The sequence below is a fragment of the Rhinolophus ferrumequinum genome, chromosome 10, assembly GCF_004115265.2.
Source record: "Rhinolophus ferrumequinum isolate MPI-CBG mRhiFer1 chromosome 10, mRhiFer1_v1.p, whole genome shotgun sequence".
In the NCBI taxonomy this organism is placed as follows: domain Eukaryota; kingdom Metazoa; phylum Chordata; class Mammalia; order Chiroptera; family Rhinolophidae; genus Rhinolophus; species Rhinolophus ferrumequinum.
The window spans coordinates 41,661,198-41,684,353 of NC_046293.1; the positions used below are offsets into that span (position 1 = coordinate 41,661,198).

Consider the following 23,156-nt stretch of genomic DNA (forward strand, 5'->3'; position numbering starts at 1 on the left):
ATTAAAACCAAAATGAGTTACCACTACAAACTTACAGGGTAAAATTAAGTCTGATCGTTATCAACTGTTAGGATGTGGAGGAACTAGAACTCTCAAACATTGCTCAGGGAAATGTAAAATGGCACAGCTACTTTGTAAAACAGTTTGACAATTTCTTAAAAGGTCAAACATACATCTACCATATCATCCACGCATCCCATTCCTAGGTATTTACCCAAGAAAAATCAAAACATGTGTTTTGCACATGTTCATAGCAGCTTTATTTGTACGAGTATTAGCCAAAACTCAAATGTGCATCAACAGGTAGATGGATAAACAAATTATGGTGTATCCATATAATGAAATAATACTCAGTTACACACACACACATGCACACACGCTTTTGATACATACAACATGGATAAATTTAAGAAGATTTAAGGCGAGTAAAAGAATCCAGACAAAAAAAGTATTATGTGCTCTATGATTCCATTTATATAAAATTCTTGATAATCCAAAATAATCTATAGTAACAGAAAACAGATCATTGATTGCCTTGGGTCTGGAACTGGGTTGGGAGGGGTGGGAAGTACGGATTACAAAGGGGCACAAGGCAACTTTGGAGGTTAATTGAAATGCTCATTATCTTGATTGTGCCGATGGTTTCACGGTGTCAAAACATATGTCAAAACTTTATCAAATTGTACCTTACTTAATAAAGCTGTTAACAAAATGAACAAACAAAACTGGTACATTTATACAACAGAAATCTATGCAGCAGTTTAGAGAATGAAGTAGGGCTAATTGAAGATTTCCAAGATATTATAGTAAATGAAAACAAAATACAGAATACTGAAAGTAATCTGCTACCATTTGTGATTTTGTTTTAAACAAAAAAGAATACTGAGCCAACCCATCCAATAATTGTTTCTACATGCAGAGAGTATCTGCAAAGATACCCAAAAATTGATGAGAGAGAGACAGAGGCAGAGACAGAGAGAAGAAACGAGGGAGGGAGGAAGAGAGAAAATGCAAGAGTGAGAGAAAAAGAGATGGGGGTTGGCTGGGGTTTGGAGTGGGAGAGAAACTCACTTTTCACTGCATACCTTTTCGAAATATGATTTTTTCCCCCACAAATGTACCACTTTTAAAAACAATCATAAAATTGACTCCATTTGGGGGGATCAGTCCTATAGGAACACTTGTGGAAATGCCAAAAGATCTATGTACAAAGGTGTCCATTGAACCATTGGTATGTTAATGAAATCGTTTAATGCAAACAAAAGTTGGAAAACATTGCCTATATTTAACATATTTTTTAATGTAGAAAACAATAGCCTAAAATGCACATTGATTCTCATTTTCCCTCCCTTCCCTCCCTCCCTTTCTTCCCACCACTTCCCCTCTCCCTCCCCCACCCCCACATATGCCCTCTCTCAGAAAAATCTGAAAGTACACATACTGTTGACAACAATTGTCTTGAGATAGTTGTAAAGGGGGAGGTTAGGGAGATAAAGAAGGGCGAGGTGTGTACACTGACTTACTTTCTAAGTTTCTGAATTGCAAGAAATTTTTTTTGGCAATGCGTGTGTATTTCCTTTTCAATTAAAAAGTCTCAATAAAGATATGTATTTTTATTTTATTGAGGTATAATGACATGTAACTCAAGGAAGATGTTTAAAAATTTAAGTAAGTTATTGGTTTTGGTTTGCAGGGCCACCACCATACTAGATGTGAGAGTGTACTGGTTTGCACCAGACTTAAGATGCTACTCACCCTTTTCCGCGCTTCAGATTTCTGGAAGCACTCGTGCTGTATGAAAGTAGCTGCAGCAGAAATCCTGGCTGGCGGCGTGTGGTCTGCATCAAGCATACTCACTGCCCGCTCCAGAGTCATCTCCATGTCGGCATTCCTAGACAAACAGTCACGGATTCAGCAAAATTCCAAACCTGCTCCCTCCTGCCTACCAACCTGATCCTCCAGAGATGACTCAGCTAAAGTCAGGAGGCACCTAGACCATCTGAGCCTTGGCTCTTCTTCAGCCAAGAGAAAAATCAGCACCAAGATCAGAAGGTATAGGAAGCTAGTGGCAGAGATACTCCAGCTCTGGTCAGGTCAGCATCAGATGTCACTGAACTGAGCAGAATCAGAACACGTACCAAAGAAAGAAAGAGAACTCTGTTTAAGATAATTACATCTTAAAAAGTGACTTTAAAGGCATGGTAAGACTTTACGTGGAATTTTAAAGAAATTTGGCCACAGAAATTGAAAAAAAATTATTGCTATCACACCTGTAGAAAAAATACCCTCCCTCAAAAATCATCAGATTTTTCTCAAAGCTACTCAGAATCTGTTATTTCTCCTAAAACTTAGTTAAAAAAAAAGCATTCTAAAAATGTTCTTATTTAATGACTATAACAGTACGCATACAGTAAAAGCCAGGAAAAATGAGTTTGTTTTGTTACAGTAAGTCATACTGGTGTGACAAAATCCATCAGGAAAGATATAATGATTACATGCAATTATAAATATGCTTTTTCTTTAAAAAAAATATACGCATTCTATTATTATTTACTTTGCCAATGTAATGACATTGAGTTCATGTCTAGCTCATAGCATACTTTTGTCTTTTACTAATTGCAGGCATTTATAGTGGTGATGAAGTCTTACGCAGTTTGATGCAGAGAGGATAACTTCCAGAGGTCAACTAAAATTGCCACTTGTAAAAAAAAAGGTAACTCCCAAATGCCTCAAAGAACTATACTGTTTTCTCCCCTTTCATCTCTGTCCGGAGGGTGACCAAGTTAGGAAGTCTATTATCGGTGTGGTTTGTGCTTCCTTAAGCATGGCCTCAGAGAAACTATACTCAGGATGCTAACATCTCAGAATTGTGGCTAAAGACATGCCTGGAAGGTAACCTAGGAGCCTTTTCTGGCTTCAGAGAGGGTTATGATTGATTCATTCCAGGTAACAGAGACTCCAAAGACATCCTAGGAGTGTGTCTTCCAGTATTCTGCTGGCAAGCACAGTGAGTACATGCTCTCATATCAGGCTAACCCACAATACATGCACATGTGTACAGATGTGTACCTAGTAGTGTGAATTGTGTTTGTATATGGGTGAGTGTGGCACAGGCGAGGGGATAAATGAGCCTCATGACTAAAAGCTAATATCCACTGCATCTGAAACACATGTTCAAACACAGAAGTGTTACCTCATGAGTAGAAAGGTATTTATTACAAATGAAGCAGAAAACAATCTGGCATTGATACCAAGAAATATATAATGACCTTATATTTTAAAATGTTGTGCCTCAGGAGTCAATTTAATTGGTGAAAAAAGCAGGCTATTTCTATTAAAACCAGAATCTGAGTAATTTTTAATACAAACACACCTTTTAGAAGAGATGGAAATAGTTTACATGAAGGGACTCCAATGTCTTTACAGAGAAATCAAAACTCTTAACAGTCTCGATTTCAATGGCAATTTTAAGTCTTTACCACCCATCACTGCAGGTTTTTCACTGATGGAAGATCACTCATAAGAAGAGCCTTCTGTTTAATGCAGCTTTTTATAATTATTTTTTAATATTCAGTCATATCCACTTTGTAAGTCATAAATGACTTAGGGAAGTCTGAATTTTCCAAGTCTCTAACACCCCCAAATAATTCCATTAGTTGAATCCTTTATTTTCCTGAACATGATTCACAAAGGAGCCCTGCATTCACTCCTAGCCAATCCAGTGCCATTTTACTTTATCATTAAAAACAATTCCCAAGCTGAACGAAGACTTCCTCAACAGAAAGTTTGCTACAGCTATTCAGGGCGCCGATTTTTCTGTTTTGCTTCTGTCTGTGAGATCCAACTCTCCAACACAATGTATATTCTCATCCTCGTCTGGCACCATCTCCTGCCATCATCAATCCCCTTGCCCCACCTCTGATGACTACCCCATCCTCTAGTCACCTGGGCTTTTAATTCTTCTCTAAACACTGTGTGCCTCTTTGCAAGCCACTCTCTTGGAGTTTTCTAGAAAGCCCATCCTTCTACCTAATTCTTATGTGTTTGTCAAGACTCAATTCAAATATCTTCACTTCTGTAACATCTTTCCTGGGCCCCACCCCCAGCTAGAGCTATTCCTTTCCTTCTCTATTCTCCTACAACACTCCTCCTCTCCATCCGTCTCTCTCTCTTTTTCCCTCCTTCCCACTCACTCATAAAATGCTTCTTAAAGCCTGCCAAAATGTGGCTTGGGAAGAGGGTTGGGGGGAGGGGGGACATCAGGAAGAGCAGTTGTCCCTGGGCCCCATCATCCCCTGAACATACTCTCCAGAAGTGAGTCTTTTCAACAACTTTACTTAATATGTTAAAATGATGCTCATATAAATGAAAAAGTATAAGAGGAAGCAGGATAAAACAGCCTTGGTCAGAATGAGATATTATAGCAATAAATAACAAACGGTGCTTTATGTGTGCGATCCCTCAACGAGCACTGCTGCCAGCTGACAACACAGCCCTGCCGCAGGCAGGCTGGTTCCCGGATTATTAGTACAGAGCCACACCTTCCAAGGCCAAGGGAAGGCGAGATGATGAATGGAAAGCTCCTGCATGTTGTCACAGATGCGTAGGAAATGTAAATTCCTCTGCCTCACAAAGATTTTAAGTATGATGAGAACACTGCTTTGGAAAGCTGACTTTGGAGTGGATATGTGTTTCTAGAGACAGTTTTGAGGGCACTATAAGAGTCTTAGAAGCAATAAAGCCGTGAGCTGGGCTGCTAAAAATGAAAATGGAAAGATATAGTTGAAAGAGACTTAAAGAATCAAGGAACTAAAGAAGTTGGTAATTAAGAGGATGTGTAGGGAAGTTACTATGACATTTTGTCTACTCCGTGCCGCTCTATGTCACAAACTTAACTGGTGATCCCTCAGAAATCCAGTCTCTCTCCTTAATCTCAGCACACTGACTTCTTGTTCTCTGAATTCCTATATACACTAGAGTATGTACTGCACAACCTAGCACTTGATGATGTGTCTTACTTTCTTTTTTTCACTGATCCTCTCTAGACCTTCATATATGCCACTCAATTTTTCTCTCTTATGTTGCTCACTGCAGTGCTGGGTACTCTGGAGGAATCTAACCACCAGTTCCCATTCCCCCCATAGGCACGGAAATCTTATTTTCAGAAAAACTGATCTAGAATTTTTTTTATTTAGTGATTTCAAGACATCCCCTTTTTCATCAGTCTGATGGAGAACAGGTGCTAACTGTATCTCTTTTCCTCCCATGTCTTGGTTTTCTGCTGCATTACTAACTGATCAGCCATTCTTCTTTTGGAAAGAAAGATCCATTGTTTAAAACCTTATGTCATTACATAGGTTTACAGTTTTCTCTAGCTACTCTCTAGGAATGTTCCACAAATGTGACAGAACCCTTTACAGGTGGGACTTTCACTAGGCATAAAAAAATACATTCCCAAAACAGGGGCTGGATAGATCTGAAATGTGAGACAACACGAGGGAAAAGAGAGCAGTCTCAGGTGCAGGGCTCCCAGGGGACACCCTGAGGGAATGAAATGAGCCACGGGGCACAGCAAAGGAAGGAAGTCAGGCACAGATGCCACCTTGATCATTTATTTTCCTCATGGCAGGAAACACCTCTGCCTTTCCTTTTCATAGCAAAATTTTCAGGAAGAGTTCGTTTCTATGATTTTTGATCTCTAGGATGGCAACTTTAGGAGTTATCAAGAATAGATTTCTTGCCATTTATTTTAAATTTCTTGACCCTGAGTGTCCTTTCTATAGAATATAATTAGAATATAATTATTCTAATACAATTTACCCTATCCATTAATACAATAACCTGAAATAGTATGGTTAATACTTCTAGAATTTGAGCAACACAAGAACCTAGACGGTAAAACATAAAGAGTTTATATTTCATTTCTTCCTTCTTGAATTCCTTCACGCTTTTACCACACATTTATATAGTGACTTTTATGGACCTACCTCTGTTTAGGTTGCCGAGACTATAAAGATAATAAGACACACTTAAAAGAAGCACAAAGTCTAAAGGGAGAGCAGATAAGTAAATGAATAACTACAGCATATTATTCTGGTACACCCAAACAGTACAGCTAACTGGGGCACCCAAACTAGATTGAGAGGGGAGTGGTCAAGGAAATGGTAGTATCTGAGCTAAACCAGGCAAAACCAGAGCTTGTAGGGGAAAAGAGATGGATGGATGGGAAGAAGGAAGGAAATATATGAGTGTCTTCCATTAAGGGACATAAAAGAGGTCCCAAGTGGTTTGAGTGTTTATGCAGGGGTGTGTTTGGGGATGGTGGTGATGAAGGGTGGAGATTAGAAAGTGATGTGACTAGAGTGATAAACAGGGGTGATAAACATGGGTCTGGTGTGCCATGCTAAAAAGCAGGAAAACTTGGTGCAATTACAGAAAGGTTATAAACTGGGGAGAGAAATCACCAGATCTGGGAAGGTCACTAAGAGTCCTAGAGAAGGGTTCTGAGTGAACGGGACCAGAGACAGAGAGACTCATGCAATGGAGTTGGAAAGAAGAGTAAAAATGTAAGAACCATTAAAGAGATACAAATATGGCTTGGTGATATGTCATTGTGGAGGGAGAAGAAAAGAATGACTTCCATGTTTGTAAATGATAGGAATTTAGTATGAGGAGATGGTTAGGAGTAGAAGGCAGGGAGGAGCTGATAAATTTAGTTTTGGATATACTGAGTATGGAATGCCCAGGAGGTTGTTAGAAATACATACACATCTAGAGTTCAGGATAGAGGACAGAGCTGAAGATAAAACTCTGGGAATCACACGATACAAGCGTAGTACATAGGGACACTCTGGAAGAGCACCAGTACTTGAAGGAGAAGGATTAGCAAAGATGACTTCTTTGGGTGCGCAGAAAAGTTTTTTCAGAGAAGACTAAGAAGAAATGTCTGGATAGACAACTGGAAAACCAGGAGAGATTGGTGCCCTGAAAAATGAAGGAAGAGAGAGTTTCACAGACAGCGGTGTCAAATACTGCCCATAGGTTGAGGATTATAAGGACTGAATATGTGTCTGCTTCAGATGCAGCAACACGATAGTCACTGGTACATTACGGGGAGATTGTTTCAATCAAATGGTGGGGACTAACACCATATTGCAGTGGGCTGATGAGAGACTGGAAAGTGACAGGGTGTTTTAAGAAGCATGGGGGCAGAGATGAAGGAAGAGAAGAATGCCAGTTGTTGGCATGGTAGTTTTGTTATTGTTAAAATCATTCTGTTAAAATTGTGCCTAGCACAAATCCTAGAATACAGCAGGCATTCAATACATTTTGAATTATCCATTTAAAAGCCAAGATCAGATTTTTCCTCCACAAATAATTACCTCATGCTTTTACCTTCTTTATTAGTGTGTTCATATTGACAAAGATCTGATTTCTACAGAAATGTTTGAAGTCTCATGCACAATTTTGCTTTATAAAATATATTTCCTGCTTCAAGTTTAGATTAGCCCTAACATGTTTTATCAGCAGTACCCGCATAGTCAATGAGTATACTGCAAAATTTCACTTAAAGTGATGATTAAAAGTAACAACTTCCATTAAGCAACATTAGAAATCAAACAAAAATCACGTATTTAATCTTTTACCATAATGATACTACATCATTATTTCAGGAGTTAGCGATTTAATCATCCATCCATTTCTCAACCTTTCTCTTTCTAACTTTCTCCCCAGTTTATGAAATTTGTGTTCTCGCATTAAACTTGAATAAGGGTTATATTCCAAAGACCAGATTAGACAAGCCATGAAGTAAATAGGAGGCAAAGGAATGACTTTAAAAATTTAATTTTTTAAATTATTCAGTATTGCCAAAAAGTACCCGCAAATCACTGATACTAGAATCAAAAAGTAAAAGTATCAGGTATAAAAGGAAGGAAAGAGACATCTAAAAATTAACTGCCTTTGCTTAGTTCTGTCTTTTTATGGTAGTGACTATCAATATAGCCTTTGAGGTCCACTTGGAATAAGCCAGAAATAAGCATTTTTGTCTTTTTCCTTCCTTTATTTCAAGAATATGCACGCAATTATCCATTTTTTGGTCTGCTTTGGAATTAACTCTCCATCAGAGCAGATTTTCACACAGCCAAGAGGTAACCATCCCTTCAGTCAGCATCTAATTTGGAATAACAGATGGACTAATCGTTAGATTTCCTTGCAAAGCTGCCATATGAGCAGGTAACCTGGCCTCGGTCCCTGAGGTAAATAGGTTAATCTGTCAATTAGGCAGCTGCCTGAAAAGTCATTATTTTAATCACTTATCTCTGGAAACCTTTCTCTGCAGCCCAAGAAGTGCCAGCTCACGCTGTAAGGGCTGTGGGAACAGAATGTGCTGGCACTGACAGCCCTGCAGATTGAGAAGGGGACTCACCCAAGCTGGGAGTCGGTGAAAGTGGTTCTCTCCGTGAGCATGTTCCCACTTCCTCCTGCTGCCACTTGGCCAATGGTCATGTGCGTCCTCCTCCCGCCTGAATCCACAGTGACACTGGGCCCGGCTTCCCTCATGGTGCGGGTGCTGTGGAAGGAGCTCTGATGCCAGGAGGACCGAGCGGCCCGGTTCTGAGTAACAGTCTGCAGGGGCACCAGCGGCCTGCCCTGCCCTGGGGCAGGCCCTGAAGTCAGGTAGTTCTCTTTCTCCAAGAGGTTGCCCATGCTGTGACTGGTCCCAGGCCTGGGGTACGTGAGCACCACGGGGTTGACAGGGGCACCGTCAAAAACACTGTCGTTAACAGACCCGTACTGGAACTGTCTGTGGTAAGTGTTATAGTAGCGCTGTCTGCTCACGGGCCCGGAGGTGAAGCCAACAATTTCTGAGCGAGCATATCTTGGGGGCATAAGGAGGGTGGATCTCTTGCTCTCTTGGTGTCGCAAAGCGTGCCTGGCTTGACTTCTCTGGCTGTACTGGTGATCGCTGTGTGAGTAATGAACCCTCTCAGGGCTGCTGTCTGGAGAAATCTCAAGTCTCCTCAGAGGCTGCCTCAAGGATCTTTCCTCCACGGACTTCTGTGAGCTGTACTGCGCAGTTCCTCTTCCCCAACGACCTTCATAAGTCGTGGTTATGCCGGACTGCATGAGAAAGAAATCAAGTTAAATGAGGCACAAATCAGTTTTCATCTTTGGTGAAGACTATTCCAGCACTCTTACAAAAGGTGTCCATTTCTCTGAACCACATGGAGAATTTGGCCCCTTTCTGGGTAAAATCTGTTTTTAAACAGATTAACTGGGTTAACTTGGTTGACTAGTTATTTGCACTAGGAGTTGATACTGTTTAAAGTCCCCAGTTTGCTATGGTGTCCATACAAAATCACTCTTCTCATAATTCATTTAGGAAATAATAGTATTTGGGAAAGGTAACCTTAAAAAATAATCTATGGACGTTTAAAAATGTTTCCATGGTATCCAATAACTGGGTTATATTCTTTGGTATCCTACCTTTGGCATGTCATAGGTTTTAGTAACAGGGGAACGCCCGCCAGCAAAATCATTTTCAACCAAGTGTAGGTTGTAGACATACTCAGGAACGCTGCTAGTTCGGTGAAGAGTTCCTGCAATCAAGCATATATTGAAATAATATAAGTGGCCCAGTCAGTAGTTGAAGATTGTATAACAACAGTATATTGTAAACTTAAGCAATTAAGGTCTTCATCAAGTATTAGATTTATATTGGTGTTTTTAAGTGCTGGTTTAACATCACCCTTGGATGTGGCAAATGACTAAAGGTGATCACAATATCCTCTACAAGCTTTTCAAAATAAAAGTTGGGTTAAAAATAAAATATGTATATATATTTCAGTAATTTTTTTTAGTAAAGGAAATAAAGGGGAGAAGAGATTGTTTTCACAAAAATCCAAAAATGTTTGTTATGATGCTGAGGAATTTGGAAATCACTTATTGGCTTAGGTGGTCCATACTATAAAAGTTCCGTTTGTTAAGTCAGAGGAGAACTTTATTCCTAGTGCAGGAACTTGGAAGCTTCCTGAGAGGTCTGTAGGTGTAGGTAATGAATATAAGAGTGACTCAACACTACTAGATTAGATAGCCTGGATAAACAAGGTGGCTCAGTGTGGTCAAAGAAAACGGACCAGCTTAAAAAGACCAAGCCTCGGATTGAGGTTTTTTGGCCTCGTGAGAATGAGGCAGGAGAGAAATCAACCTCTGCGCTACAAATGAGTGTATCTGTGCAGTCATCCAGGTTGGCTCGTTCTTAGTTTGGTCGTCTAACAGCCAGCCCACTCTCCTGCACACACTGAGGAGGACACAGGCCTTCCTGCTTCACTCTGTGGGGCCTACAGGGACTCTTAACTGATGCACATGTCTCTTAAAACACTCCTCTAAAGAGGGGGTGGTAGAAGACACTACTTTGTCATTCTCCCCGCTTTTCATTTGTTCTTTTTGTATAATCTCCCACTGCCTTACCAAAAAAAACCAAAAAAAAAAAAAAAAAAAACCTTACCAGAATAATCAAAGATCTCTAAAACCTAGGTAATTTCTAGTTCCCTAATTTTAGCCAACTTTTTGCTGTCATGTAGCATTACTTCAGAAATCAGAGGAAAAAAATATTCAATTAACTCTTCTAGGCTTCAGAGACTTGTGAAAGATACCGAGAATAAAACAATACAGGCAGTCTCTTTCCAATATAATTGGAACACACTTTTCCATTAAATTGCTATAAAGTCAAAATTTCAAACACTATCAATAGATTCACAAGTTATTTTGAGATGGAGAGGGAATGGAGATTGCTGTTGCCAGAGAACTAAAAAGTATGAATCCATCCCCAAATATGTTTGTACATGTGTCTTATTTCCTGGAGCCAAACAATCTGGCTGATAAACAAATTTCAGACTTCAAGGGGTTGTGGGGGAGGCAGCTGCAGGTTTGTGTCACTCTAAAGACCAGGGAAGTTGAGGGAGGCCAGGCCTCTCCTGTTTCTAGGGGCCTGATTTCTCTACAAGGGATGGCACAGGTCAGGCAGCCCCTTAATTTTTAACTTCAGTGACAGAGAATTCCTGGAACCTGAACACCGAATGAGGGAAAGGAATCTTCTGTAGGACCCTAGAGTGAAGGCTGTGAGTGGCCTTAAGAACTCAATTCTGAACGCCCCTAGGAGGATCCTGCCCCTGCGTAGTACATAGCCCCAAACTCCACCCTCACTGTTCCTTCTCTTGTCCCCATCCCCCACCCAGCTCAGGCTCTCAGAGAGGCAGGGATGCAAGGGTCCTGCTGGTGTGGGAAAGTAGGCTAGCTGGGCAAGTCCAGGGAACACTCTGGCTCTAATTAGGAAGGGTCTAGGGACCAGGATGCCCTCAGCACTGGGGACGTAGGGGGAGAGGCAAGGGAATGCTTAAACTGTGCCCTTCTCCAATCAACAGAAGACTTTTCTACAAAGGTAGTGGCCAGGCAGAAAATTATTGGTTAGTTCATATGTAAGAAACAAAATTTATTATCTTTAAAAAAAGTAGTTTAAGGATATCCATGTTCGAAAGTTTGGATTGTAACCGAATATATGAAAGTCAGGGACAATCTAGAACAGGAAAAAAAAATACATATATGGCATATGTATTAATTCCTGTTACTCTATAATAAAATGGCAGGTGATGAAAGGGTGCAATTTTAGGAATCCAAGAAACTTGTTTCAATGGGCCCCTCCAGTCCATCATCACCTGCACTACTACCCTTACCCTACTTCCAGGAATAGGTAGACAATGAAGAACAGTTAATACAGCCATCTTGAGCTGAGATTGCTGCAAGGATTTTAAAAATGTGTAAGAATCTTTGGACAGGACCCCAAAAAAGTGTATCCTATCAAAATCGCTAATCGTTGAGTTTTGTAATCAGGCCTGTTGAATGAAATAAAATGTTCACCTCACATTGTTGCTGGGGGTTGTAAAGCTTTTTAAAGCATCTTACATGAACTGCTTACATTTCAGTATTTTCTTTCAGGAGCTCAGGTTATTTTATGTTTCTTTTCAATATTCTGTAATGCAGAGCCAGCTATTATCATCTTTCTTTATAAATAGGTAAAGTTAAATTACTTGCTTTAAATTGCAAAGAGATTTAATATCAGATTTGAAATCTGGGTTCCTCCTTTCACTGGTCTCTGCTGTTGACTGCAATGGTGGCTTTTCTGAAATTGCCATTTATCAATGCCCTAGAGCAATTGTCATCACAGTTTTTGATACGAGGACCCAAAACAATCATTCTCTTTCCTCTAGAACCTTTGCCTGGGCAACTCCAAATACTCTATAAATACTAGTTCTTTACCTGCTGACATTAAGTCCTTAAAAGGAAGCTTCTCCTTCAGTTTTTCGATGAATGAACTGAGACCAGTTTACTGGTTCCCAAAATAGCTACAATGTGGTTATTAACAGAGAATAAAATAAGATTAGATCTTTAAACCATGGACTCTCTTCCTTTGCAAGAAAGGTTGTCACTCTTGATATTCAACGGCAGGCTGGCACGATAGATAGTTTCTCTGGTTCAAAGGCCAAATAAATGCAAATAAACAATAAATAATGCAGATTAATTTGTCTGGGACATCATGTTTAAGATAAGTATAGTGGATTAAAAGTGAATTAGCAGCTGTATTCAAACTAGGGGGAGTTTTTTCTTAAAAGGTAAATATTAATCAGAATGGAAACATCTCTTTAAGGCAAGTCATTATCTTCTGTTCAGAGAATAAAATATTATATGTATACATAATAATGACTATTGAACATATAAAATAGTTCAGCCATGAATCATTCTTCTCCAAAAACAGAAAAAAGGAAAGAAAAACTTATACATACATCCTGCTTTAAATAAATGGAACATGAAAATCCACATTTTCTAACATGGAAAATGAGGGTGGGGTTTATTTCAAAGAATTTGTTTACTTCACAAAAGGAGGTAGGTACCTTCCTTAAACTGAAGAAATTTGTGGAGTTGGTCTGGAGCCTCCATTTTACTGTTTTCTGGGTGTCTGGATAAATCACTTAGATGCCTCAGTTTCCCTTAATTCCAGCTACTAACAGAGTTGCTGAGAGAGAGGTTTACCTGAGAAAGCATATGTTCAAATGCTTTTAAATTTGTAAAGTAACATGTGAAAATGAGATATAGTTTTTAAAACAGAATTTGGATCACAAAAATTTGTTTTTGCACTTTTTCTTCAATTAATCTATTCTAGAAGGAAAGATAAACTAGTGTGCAAGCTTTAGTTTACACTGTGTTGTATCTCAGAGTTTTTATTCTGGTAAATTTACCAGTGGTATTGAATTTGACTTTTTCTGGTTATTTTTGACTGACCCAGCCACTGGGAATCATAATGACATTATTGTGATTTTCTTTTTTTTTTGGCCATTCATTTCACTTGCACTGTAGATTACGTGCTTTTGGTGTTTCCTAAAGAAGGTGATGATTTATAGGGAATATTTCAAATGAATGTTAACTCAGGCAACATTATCCAAACCTTTTCTTCTAAGAACACCACGGACATTTTATGGAGCCCACTTTAAGGGAAATGAAGGAAGTAGTTACAGAAAAACTTTAAACCCCACCCTCCTCAAATAAGAAGCAATTCGGGTCAAAGCAATTATCGGGGTGGGATGGGGCTGGTGGGGTGAAGGCAAGGGGGGCTGGTTTTGATGAAAGGATTCCAAATTGCTCAGCAGATGGCAAAGGTGTAGACCTCACAGGATAATGTAATTTTCTCTCTTTCCTGGTCTGAATTAGTTAATCTGAACTATAGGATCCCTAAGCAGCAGTTAGGGAGGAAATATCATGGTTTCTGGTCATCTATGCAAATATTATCCAAACATAATGGATATTAGGGTTAAAAACAATAAGTTGATTTCCATAATCAGGGTTTTCTTTGTAGGTTTTTGTGGGCAGCTTTATTACCTAATTTGTTAAATTTAATATATTTATGAAATCGAATCTACATGCCTCTATTTTGACATGATTACTTATATCTGGGCATATCTGAAAAATCAACTACAACTTCCCTTATGTAAGTATGAGAGAGAATTGTTAAACAAAGAAACAAAACTTTTACATAACCTGCCTCTATTGGAGAGAAGAGTGGTGTTCTCATTCAGCAAAGAATCTTTTCTTTCAAGCTTCTAGCACTCTCTGAGCATGGTTAAAAACTGATTTGGGTTCACATTGAGCTCCAAAAGGAAAATTTGTAGAGACAGAGGTATAAGAAATTCCCATGAAAACAGGTATAGTTAAATGTATGCACAGAAATTAGTAGGCATTCACTGCTGGTATTGCTCTAAATGCTCCACTTAATTTAATTGTGCTCAGAAGCAGTTGTCTTCACAGTGTGGATTCACAATGGTCTTTTTGGTAGAAAGAAAGCTTGAAAGTCTAAAAGCTATTACTTTCTGGTATTTGGCCCTTCTACAGCAACCTCTAGATAACACCACCTTTTTCTCCACCTACCTTAAAAAGATTTAACAACTTCTTTTTCTATTAGAGTAATATTGGGGGCATGCTATTACAGGTGAGACGTGGCATCTTAAAAGTTATTAGAAGGAATCTGTATAGCAATTCATATTTAAATGGATCTTTAAAGTCATTTAACAAAAATAGGAACTTAAAGGAAAACACAAAATACGTCAGGACACATCCAGAACCACACATCAGGACTCTGAGTTGGTGAAGCGTTTTTGATTGTCTGTACAGGCATACAACACAGGATTGATTCATTTGCCTGGACTTCCATTAAAAAACAACAACATCTTCTTCTATTTGTACTTTCTAAGAAAAATGACCAGATATTTATGGAAACCACAATTTCACACCTTGCATACCATAAGCACTTGCTAAGGCTGGAAAATGAGGAGAATGTGTTGGTTTAAAAGAACTATGGTGAACAAATGCAGTAATGTTTGTTGTGACCAGTTAACACAGCTCACATAATCAACCCTAAGAAACAACTCAGTGGATCTAGTGTACGGCTGGGCAGTACCGGCTACGAGTTCCTACAAAGTTGAACATGCCGGGGGAAGGTGTTGGTGGTACAGTGGTGAGTATAACTGCTGTCCAATAAAGTTGAATATTCCAGGGACAGACCAGCTCTCCTCTGAGAATGGGCCACATGCTCCAGGTGCCACTGTGTGACTAGTCAATGAATATACCAACCAGCAACCATAAGTCCGTATTTTTCAGGAGCTCCCTAAGCAGTCTGGTGTTATGCTCTGATATATCAGTTTATGGCATTTTGGGGGCAATCTTCGAATTACTGCTCTAGATAACCACAAAAATACATATTTTAAAGGCCCTTTCATATTGCTGGTGTCTATATCAGATATTTTGAGTTGGCAGAATATGTGATTACAGAATTTGTGATTATAACTGGTAACTTTGCACACTGGCGAAGTACTAAATTGATACATTCTGGAAGTTTCTAAATCTCTTAATTCCTGTAATTTGTGTCCTTTGGCAGTCTTCCCAATTCATTTGCTCACATATTCCATAATGATTACTTTAGAACTGCAATGACTAATATCACATTATACCCACAATGATGCAACTAACAGTCAAAGAAATCAAATGGAGCTCAGAAATTTCATTTCATTTTTTTTCCTTAAAAAACTCACTACAGGTTTTTGTAATGGGTCTTTTGTATTTTCACAGCCTCACTTGCCAGGGCTAACCTCTTCCCTCCCAACTGATTCATAACTGCTGTCCCTTCTCCTTTAAATCCACCACGTCTGCTAAATGTAGTTTCAGAAAACCCCTGCATTTTTCATGTTTCTCCCTGCTGAAACATATTCTGTGACTCACAATTATCAAATCTTTAACTTGCACTTAAGATCTCCCTCTACAATATAAGGTGGAGGAGGGGTGAGGAAAGGCTGCCTATTTGAGGGCACAACTGAATTGAGTTTTAAGGGACTTGTAAGAGTTAACCAGGTCAACAGAAGGGAGGGAGACATGCAGGCGGTAGGGGTAGCAGTAAGAATACCAAACAAGATAAATCACACATGTTTGGTGGGACGTGGGAGCAGTGGTGACAGGATGAAGTCTGAGAAGTTGCAGGCATTAGATCACAAAGAACTTGGAATGCCATGTTGAATGAGGATTTTATTCCCGTAGCTAACAGCAAGAAGCCAAAGGAATATAAATTGGAAAATGATTTGATGAGATTTCAGAAAGTTAACTCTCGTAGTTATGTGGAGAATGGATTGGAGCGAGGCCAGATTAAAGCAGGAAGAGGCTGTCTTATCTTCCAGGTAAAATTTTACCTCTTTGACATAAAGAATCACATCCTTTACTACCGTGTCTAGCACAGTCATGCATCCGCCCTTGACAAGTTAATTGTTGATTAGTCATATTTCCTTGTATATTCAAAATATCCTAGTTACACAAATTCAGTTTGCACTTAATCCTTCCGGCCGACATCTATCCTGTAGTCGCCACAGTGGAGCCAAAATGTGAGGGCGGCAGTTGCATGTGTGGAACTGGCGGCAGTTGTCTTGGAATGGAAGATACTCAAATCTTTTCTCTACTGCTTCTCTGTCATTCCGGGAGTAAAGAGAGGAAGAAAATGTCCCTCCCCCAAACGTAGGTAGGCTTTCTTTCTGAGTGATTAGAAAAGCTGACTATGTTCGTTTTGCAAGGTTGATTCTACATCTGGATAATATATATTTACTGTCATTCTCTTATCTGTATGGCTTGTGTATTTGTCTGTAATAGTTTGGTGGCCTAAGTTCTGATTATCTGTGAAGAAAAGTTCCCATTTTCCTCTTTCAAAGAAAAAAAGGCAATCAAGATACAATAATTCTGATGTGATCCTTGTATTGTGAGATTTAAGATTTAGTGGGAATAATTTATTAAGTTTCTAATGAGCAACGTTCTTTTTTAGAAATCAAGGAATTGCAGAAATTTGGTTATGACGATTTGGCCAATTAATATTGTTAAACCTAAAGCTCATTATTCCAAGAATATAAATATGTGGATTCTTTCAATGGTAATGACAATTGTATTTTCTTTTTTCGAAATACACATTTTCATCTAAGTCTACATATTGGGTTCCCTAGTTCATCTTTAAGAACTTAAGAACATAACAACTGTTTTTATGTCCAATATCCAATCATCATTAACAGTATTACAAAGATACACAATAGATTCCTTAATAGTTCTATTGTAAGAGGACCTGAAATTCTGTTATGATTCTTACCCTAATAAGGCAGGCGAGTAAGATGGCTCCCTCTAACACAAAGATTACATTTTCTCCTAATTTTGTCTATTCCTACTTGCAACACCGCCTTTTGCCATTTACTTCCCCAGGAGAAGTATAGTGTTGGGTCCTCATACATTTGTGGACGTGTATAAAATAGCTGGAAAAAACATTTATCTCAGAATTCTATAATTTAAAATTCTTGACTGTCATTCGAGATGGAACCAAATGGTCTTCTTATAATCCACATTAATCAAGTCTGATTTTTAAATTCCAGAGGTTTCAGCAACATATTTGTTATTATATTTCATTACTATCATAGATAGATTGCCAATAATATGTTTTTCTCATAAAATAAAAAAAAACAAAGCTTTTAATAATTTTTATTGATCAGACCAGAAATTTAATTTGAATATAAAATCAATGTTAAGTACTTGAAGATAAAATAATGTAAATATCTATCGTCTTATTTTAATACATGGGACACAATTTAAAGCTGATATCCAAAACAACACTGTAGGAGAATGAGCCAATGTGAACGACAAATACCTAGAATATCTAATTCAACTGAGCTATCCTGTTCCAGTGATTGGAACCACCAGCACAGGGCACAGATAACATTAATGGAGCCCTCTAAAAAGCCTAAGTGAACAGACTTCTTCTCTTTAAGGTAATTTCCTGTATCTTATCTGTGACACATACAGCAAAGAACTTTCATAATCACACACTGTTACAGTTCACTGATTCTGATGCATACCTACCATGCCCTCCCTCAAGACCTTATCCATAAATTATGTATTCTCACCATTTCTAAGGCTTGGGAGTTTATTTTTTGTAATCACTATCGTGTTAAAATTCTATTTCCTTTGACTAATTATAATCAGAAGAATTTCTAAAAAAAGACACTTTTTTTTGTACTCACTGCAATCAATCTGCTAGACACTGGACAAAAAATGGTCTATGGACTATATTAGGCGTACATGGAGGTACATTAAATTAGGTGGCACTACTGACACATTACATTCAGACCAACATGACCATGTCCCTGCCACCCCACCAGGGAACTCTTTTCTCCCTTGTCTCTTGATCCCTACTAGTTTCTCTACTTTCTGAATGACTAGTCACCTAGCTTCTAGAATTGCTTCATTCCCAGAATTCCTCTTTGGCAAACAGATTTCGTACAGGATTTGAACATCTAACTCCCCTCCCATCCCCCCGTAACACCTATTAATTGCCCTTTTTTGCTACCTTTTCAGTCTTTTCTCTAGATTCCCCTCTGATCACAGAATTCAAAATATCTTGGCCAGGGAAATCATCTAAGTAAATGGCATGCCTCAAGTTTTTATGGTGGCTTTCCAAGGAAGTTGGCAAATTTTATTAGGATATTGTTCATTGTGTTTTACAAGTATTACATACAACAATTTACAACATGACTTTCTTCCTACGCAGGCACCTGGGGTTGGAGAACAGTGTAGTAACTAAAGTAGTAGTACTTTCAAAGGAAGCGTAATAACGAGGATGTGGACACTCAAAATTTTTCCCTTTGCTAATACTTGCTAATTTTTCGATGTCTTCTCTGTGACTTTTATGAAAGAATTTTTAAAATTCCCTACAATACAGACTCACTTCAGGATGCTGCTATACACTTCTGATCCCCTGCCCCCACACCCAAGAGTTACAGCCAACTTTAAAACGTTCAGCAGTTTAAAATAAAAGAGTAATTTACAATAAAAACCACCGACCTATATTAAGGCATTAGAAAGAAATTGACAGGTTAAAGACCCTTGCAGAGTATTTCTCAACAAATCAATGCCATTTATCTCATCTCTGTTTTCAGCAGACTATCTGCTGTCTTAATCTTACAGGTATGTCAACAATTCAGAATTCTCCAGGGCCCTGGAGCTAACAGCAGTTAACACCAGGGTCATTTCTTCCCACAATTTCTTGGGTTGATACAGGATTCTTTCCAGGCCAGCACTGTTTCAACAACTGTTTGTCTGTTTCAACTTTAGAGACATGATAGTAATACAGAAATAATAAAAACAATGCTCACAACCATCAAGAGCCCCCAGACCTTTTCAAAGAACTTTAATTAAACAGCATAAACCAACTGCCCCTGGTAATTGTTCCATGGAGTGTTAATGTTAAATTCCTTTGAAGCAGATTAGTTTTTTGAGTCTCAGAAATCTGAGGCTTTAAAGTAAGGAGGTGTTGTTTGCTGCCTTATCTCTCTGCCTGACTTGCACTTCTGTGTAGGCTGCTGAACGCATTTCAGCTTGCTGGGAAGCTACTGTTGTAATCAAAATATTTCAAGCACTTTGTTCTTTAGTTGGAAGAGCCACTCAACCAGTTGCCCTAAACATTTGAGCAGAAGCACCATGACAATGCCCTGTACTCTGCCATATCAATTCTGTGAACCATGAAATATTCCTGTTATTCCCTCCTAGAACGGTCTTCCTCCAACCACTTCCCTATGTCCCATCCTATTAGATTTGGGGGATCTAAAATCCCAATTTCTCCAAGAAGCTTTTCAAAATTCTCTTCAGCTAGTGGTCTAACTCATCCACTTAAACGCCACAATGTGTTAGCTGTTCTTTTGGGTCGCTTGTCAGTTTGTGTTTGATAATGGGTCTTTTAGAGGGAGGCTTCCTTCTTCAGACATTAAACTTCTTGCTTTAAAGCAAGCAGTCTATGTTTAATTCAGCACCTGCAGTGCCCTGCACACACCGACTCATTTGATAGTCCTTGAACTCACCAAGCAACATGAATTCACCATATTATAGAGAGGATAAATCCCGTGAAGGTTTGGGACTAAGTGTCCAATAAATGTTGAGAGACCAACACATTCTTCATGTGTGAAATGGATCTTTGTATCTATCTCATGTAATTGTTTTAAGGACATAACGAAATGCAAACATATTCTTGAACAGTGTTAGGTGCATAATAGATGCTCAGCAATACTCCCTTTCCTTCTGTTCATTCAAGTTGCTGTTGAAAGAACTGGTTCATTCAAGTTGCTGTTGAATGAATGGCTGGTTGCTGTTTCTAGCTAGCCATTCTCAGGGGTTAAGAAAGAATATCTAATGTGCATTCCTTGCATCCCCCAGCAGAATCTAGTTTGGTTTCAGTTTAGCACCGGCCTGCACAGAGTAAAGAGGTGGAATGACTCCACTGGTGAAAAAGTAGCCACACTTGTTCTGGAGTCATCAGACTCCTAAACAGTAAATATGGATTCCTTTTTTTCCATGCATTGTGGTAGTTCTGTGTTATCTAGACCTCCCACTCGCTCAGAACCACCTCAATTTTATTTAGAGGAAAACAGGATGGGGCCATAAAGAGGCGTAGGGTCCAATAAAAATCCTACTTTGTACTAATAACGAAGAAGCTTAACAATATACAATAACTGATGGGTGGTTTAAAAATTCAGGCTTGGGACTTTAAATATCAATTCTGCTCCTTACTATATGTGGGAACTTGAATGTTACATAACTGCTTCCTCATCTGTAAAATGGGGATAAAAAGACTTACCTCACAAGTGTTTTTGGAAACATAAATAACAATGAACGCAAACCACAATTCTTGGCACACAGTAGGCACTCAATTACATTAATTAACTATAATCATTAAACATCTCTTTACTTTTCAAGTATATAAACATTGACTGCCTGATCCTTTAGGATTCTTTTACACAAGTTGAAAACAATAAAGCCTCCCTCCCAGGTCTGCTGTTTTCAAACTCTAATCTGGTCTTTTTTTCTTTTTCCTCATGGGTTCTCCATATGCTGTTGTCCAATTACTTCCTACAGTTCAACTTCCTAGACAAACAGTTCAACAAACTGATATCCCAACTAAATTAATTGTTCAATTTCTTTCCTCTTCTCTTTTCTATAAAAAGCCTATCATACTTTTGTAATGAAAAAATAAATTAATAAAAGGCACGGTGTGGCTCTGATCATCTGACTCAGCAGGGGAGAAAATGACATATCATGTTTTCTAATTTTCAGCACTGATTTTCCATCTTCCCCTTCCACCTCCCCTGGCTATCCATTACTGATATAGTGTGTTTTTAGACCCCCTTTTTCTTAAAACCTCTTTCACTCCAAGTTTAATTTTTTGGAGAGACCAGCGCTGTGCCCACGAGTGCGACCGCGGGCGCAGCTTCGCGGAGGGGATATTGCAGCCGGCGGGGCCAAAATACCCTTCCTCCTTTCCCTCTTCCTCGGCGGGGTGGTGTGACTGTTCCCAGGCCCAAAGCCTCCTACCCAATTTTTTCACTTCCTAGATCAACCGCTCGCTCGGTACACGGTGTGGAACGCCGCGAAGTACCTGGGCGAGGCATCGCAATCCCAATATACAGTTCGTAGGAGGGCCAGTACTTTCAGGTTGTTTTTTTTTTTCCAAAATATTTATTGGGGTCACAGACTCTTAAAAAAATCTAATAAAAGGTAGGGGAGTTTTCATCTAGAAAAATGTTCATACCGAATTTCTGCATAAAATTTCAAAGTGTTGACACATTCCCGGAGTCTCCAGATTAAGACCCCTGTAAGAGGGGCCAGTGGGGGACGCGACAAGGGGGCCGAAGAGAGCAAGTTTAGGAAGGGGTGAAAATCTTGGACTGAATTCTTTCACTTAGATATATACGTACATTTAACATACACGGATACATATATGACAGAGCTGAGTAAGAGGTTATTTTAGAAAAGTGCTTTCCCCAAGTAAGCGGGTCTGAGTCCGGAGGCGCGGCGGCTCATACAAAGGGACGACGAGCAACAGGTGGGCTGAACACCAGGTCCGGCACCCACAGGAAGCAGCGAACCGAAGCCACGGGGCTCTGCGGGTGAGGGAGGGGTAGCGAAGGAGTAAGGGGTAGGATCGAGGTGGTGCAGGGGGGAGGCGGGGCTCCACTCACCGTTGGCCAAGAAACTGCGGCCCTTCCGGGCCAGGGTCTGTTGCACCTGCTCTTGGATCCGCAGGCTCTTGGCCGCCTGGCCGCTGCGGCCGCTGCTCCCCGCCAGCTTCAGCTTGGCCTCGGAGGGCAGAGCCAGGCTGGAGCTGTCCAGCTGCCCCAGAATCTGCTGGCCCAGGACCGTCCGGATGTAGCCGCACTCAGCGGGGGAACCGGGGGCTGCCATGGGACCGGAGAAGGCGACCGAGCCGCTTGCCAGCCGCGAGACCTGCAGGAAAAGCTGCGGCGGAGCCGGGGGCACTGGTGCGATCCCCGCCCCGCCCCACCGTCCCGGCCCCGCCTGCGGCCCCGCCCCCCGCGCGGGTGAGAGGCTTGAGCCCAGGGGAGCGCGGCCAACCGAGCCCCGGAGTCCAGCCTCCCCGGGGAAGGAGGCGCGGCTGCAGCCAAGCAGGCGCACTATGCCTGGGAGCGGGGGCGGAGCCGGCCGCCGCCAGCGCAGATACCTGGCCAGTTGGACCCGCCCCCGGGTAAGTGGGGAAGGCGCGGTCAGCCCGGGTCGAGCACCCTCTGGAGTCACCCAGGATACTGCCTGCCAGGGCGGCGCCCAACTTTAGTTGCCTTGCTCGGCCTCTGCCCAGCCCTCGGAGATTGTGTGATTTCCGTTTGATTGCGGAGGGGCCGCCCTCTGGGCAGGTGCGCCCTGAAGAGTCAACTTAATCTTCCTAGGCTGAGGTTTGCCTCTGGGATCCCCGAGTGAGTAATATATCTGGTTAGTCAGGCTCTGTCAGACTGTTCGAAACATTTCGTGATTCTCCTGGACCTGAGGGTGAGAAGGGACTATTTGGTCAGGCGGAAAAAGCAGTAAAGGGAAATATGCCAAGAAGATGACATATGTGAAATAAGACTTTTTAAAATACGGTAGTTTTTTTTTTTTTCTTCTTGGTACAACTTCAGGGACTATGTATTTTGCACAGATGTAGTCTCAGAAACATATGTTCTTCCTCATTGAGAGTTTGTTTCCTCTTACAA

General features: G+C 40.2%; 1 protein-coding gene across 1 annotated transcript in view; it reads right to left on the minus strand.

Moving 5' to 3' along the window:
- Positions 1 to 22,521, minus strand: part of PKP2 (plakophilin 2) — a 78,003-nt gene extending 55,482 nt beyond the window's left edge. Inside the window, exons 1-4 of the mRNA XM_033118490.1 lie at positions 22,131 to 22,521; positions 9,490 to 9,602; positions 8,429 to 9,123; positions 1,756 to 1,891 (exon numbers count right to left, since the gene is read on the minus strand). Coding sequence (XP_032974381.1) covers positions 1,756 to 1,891; positions 8,429 to 9,123; positions 9,490 to 9,602; positions 22,131 to 22,353 — 1,167 coding nt within the window. The 5' untranslated portion in view covers positions 22,354 to 22,521. The remainder of the gene's footprint in view (positions 1 to 1,755; positions 1,892 to 8,428; positions 9,124 to 9,489; positions 9,603 to 22,130) is intronic.
- Between the last annotated feature and the right edge of the window lie 635 nt (positions 22,522 to 23,156).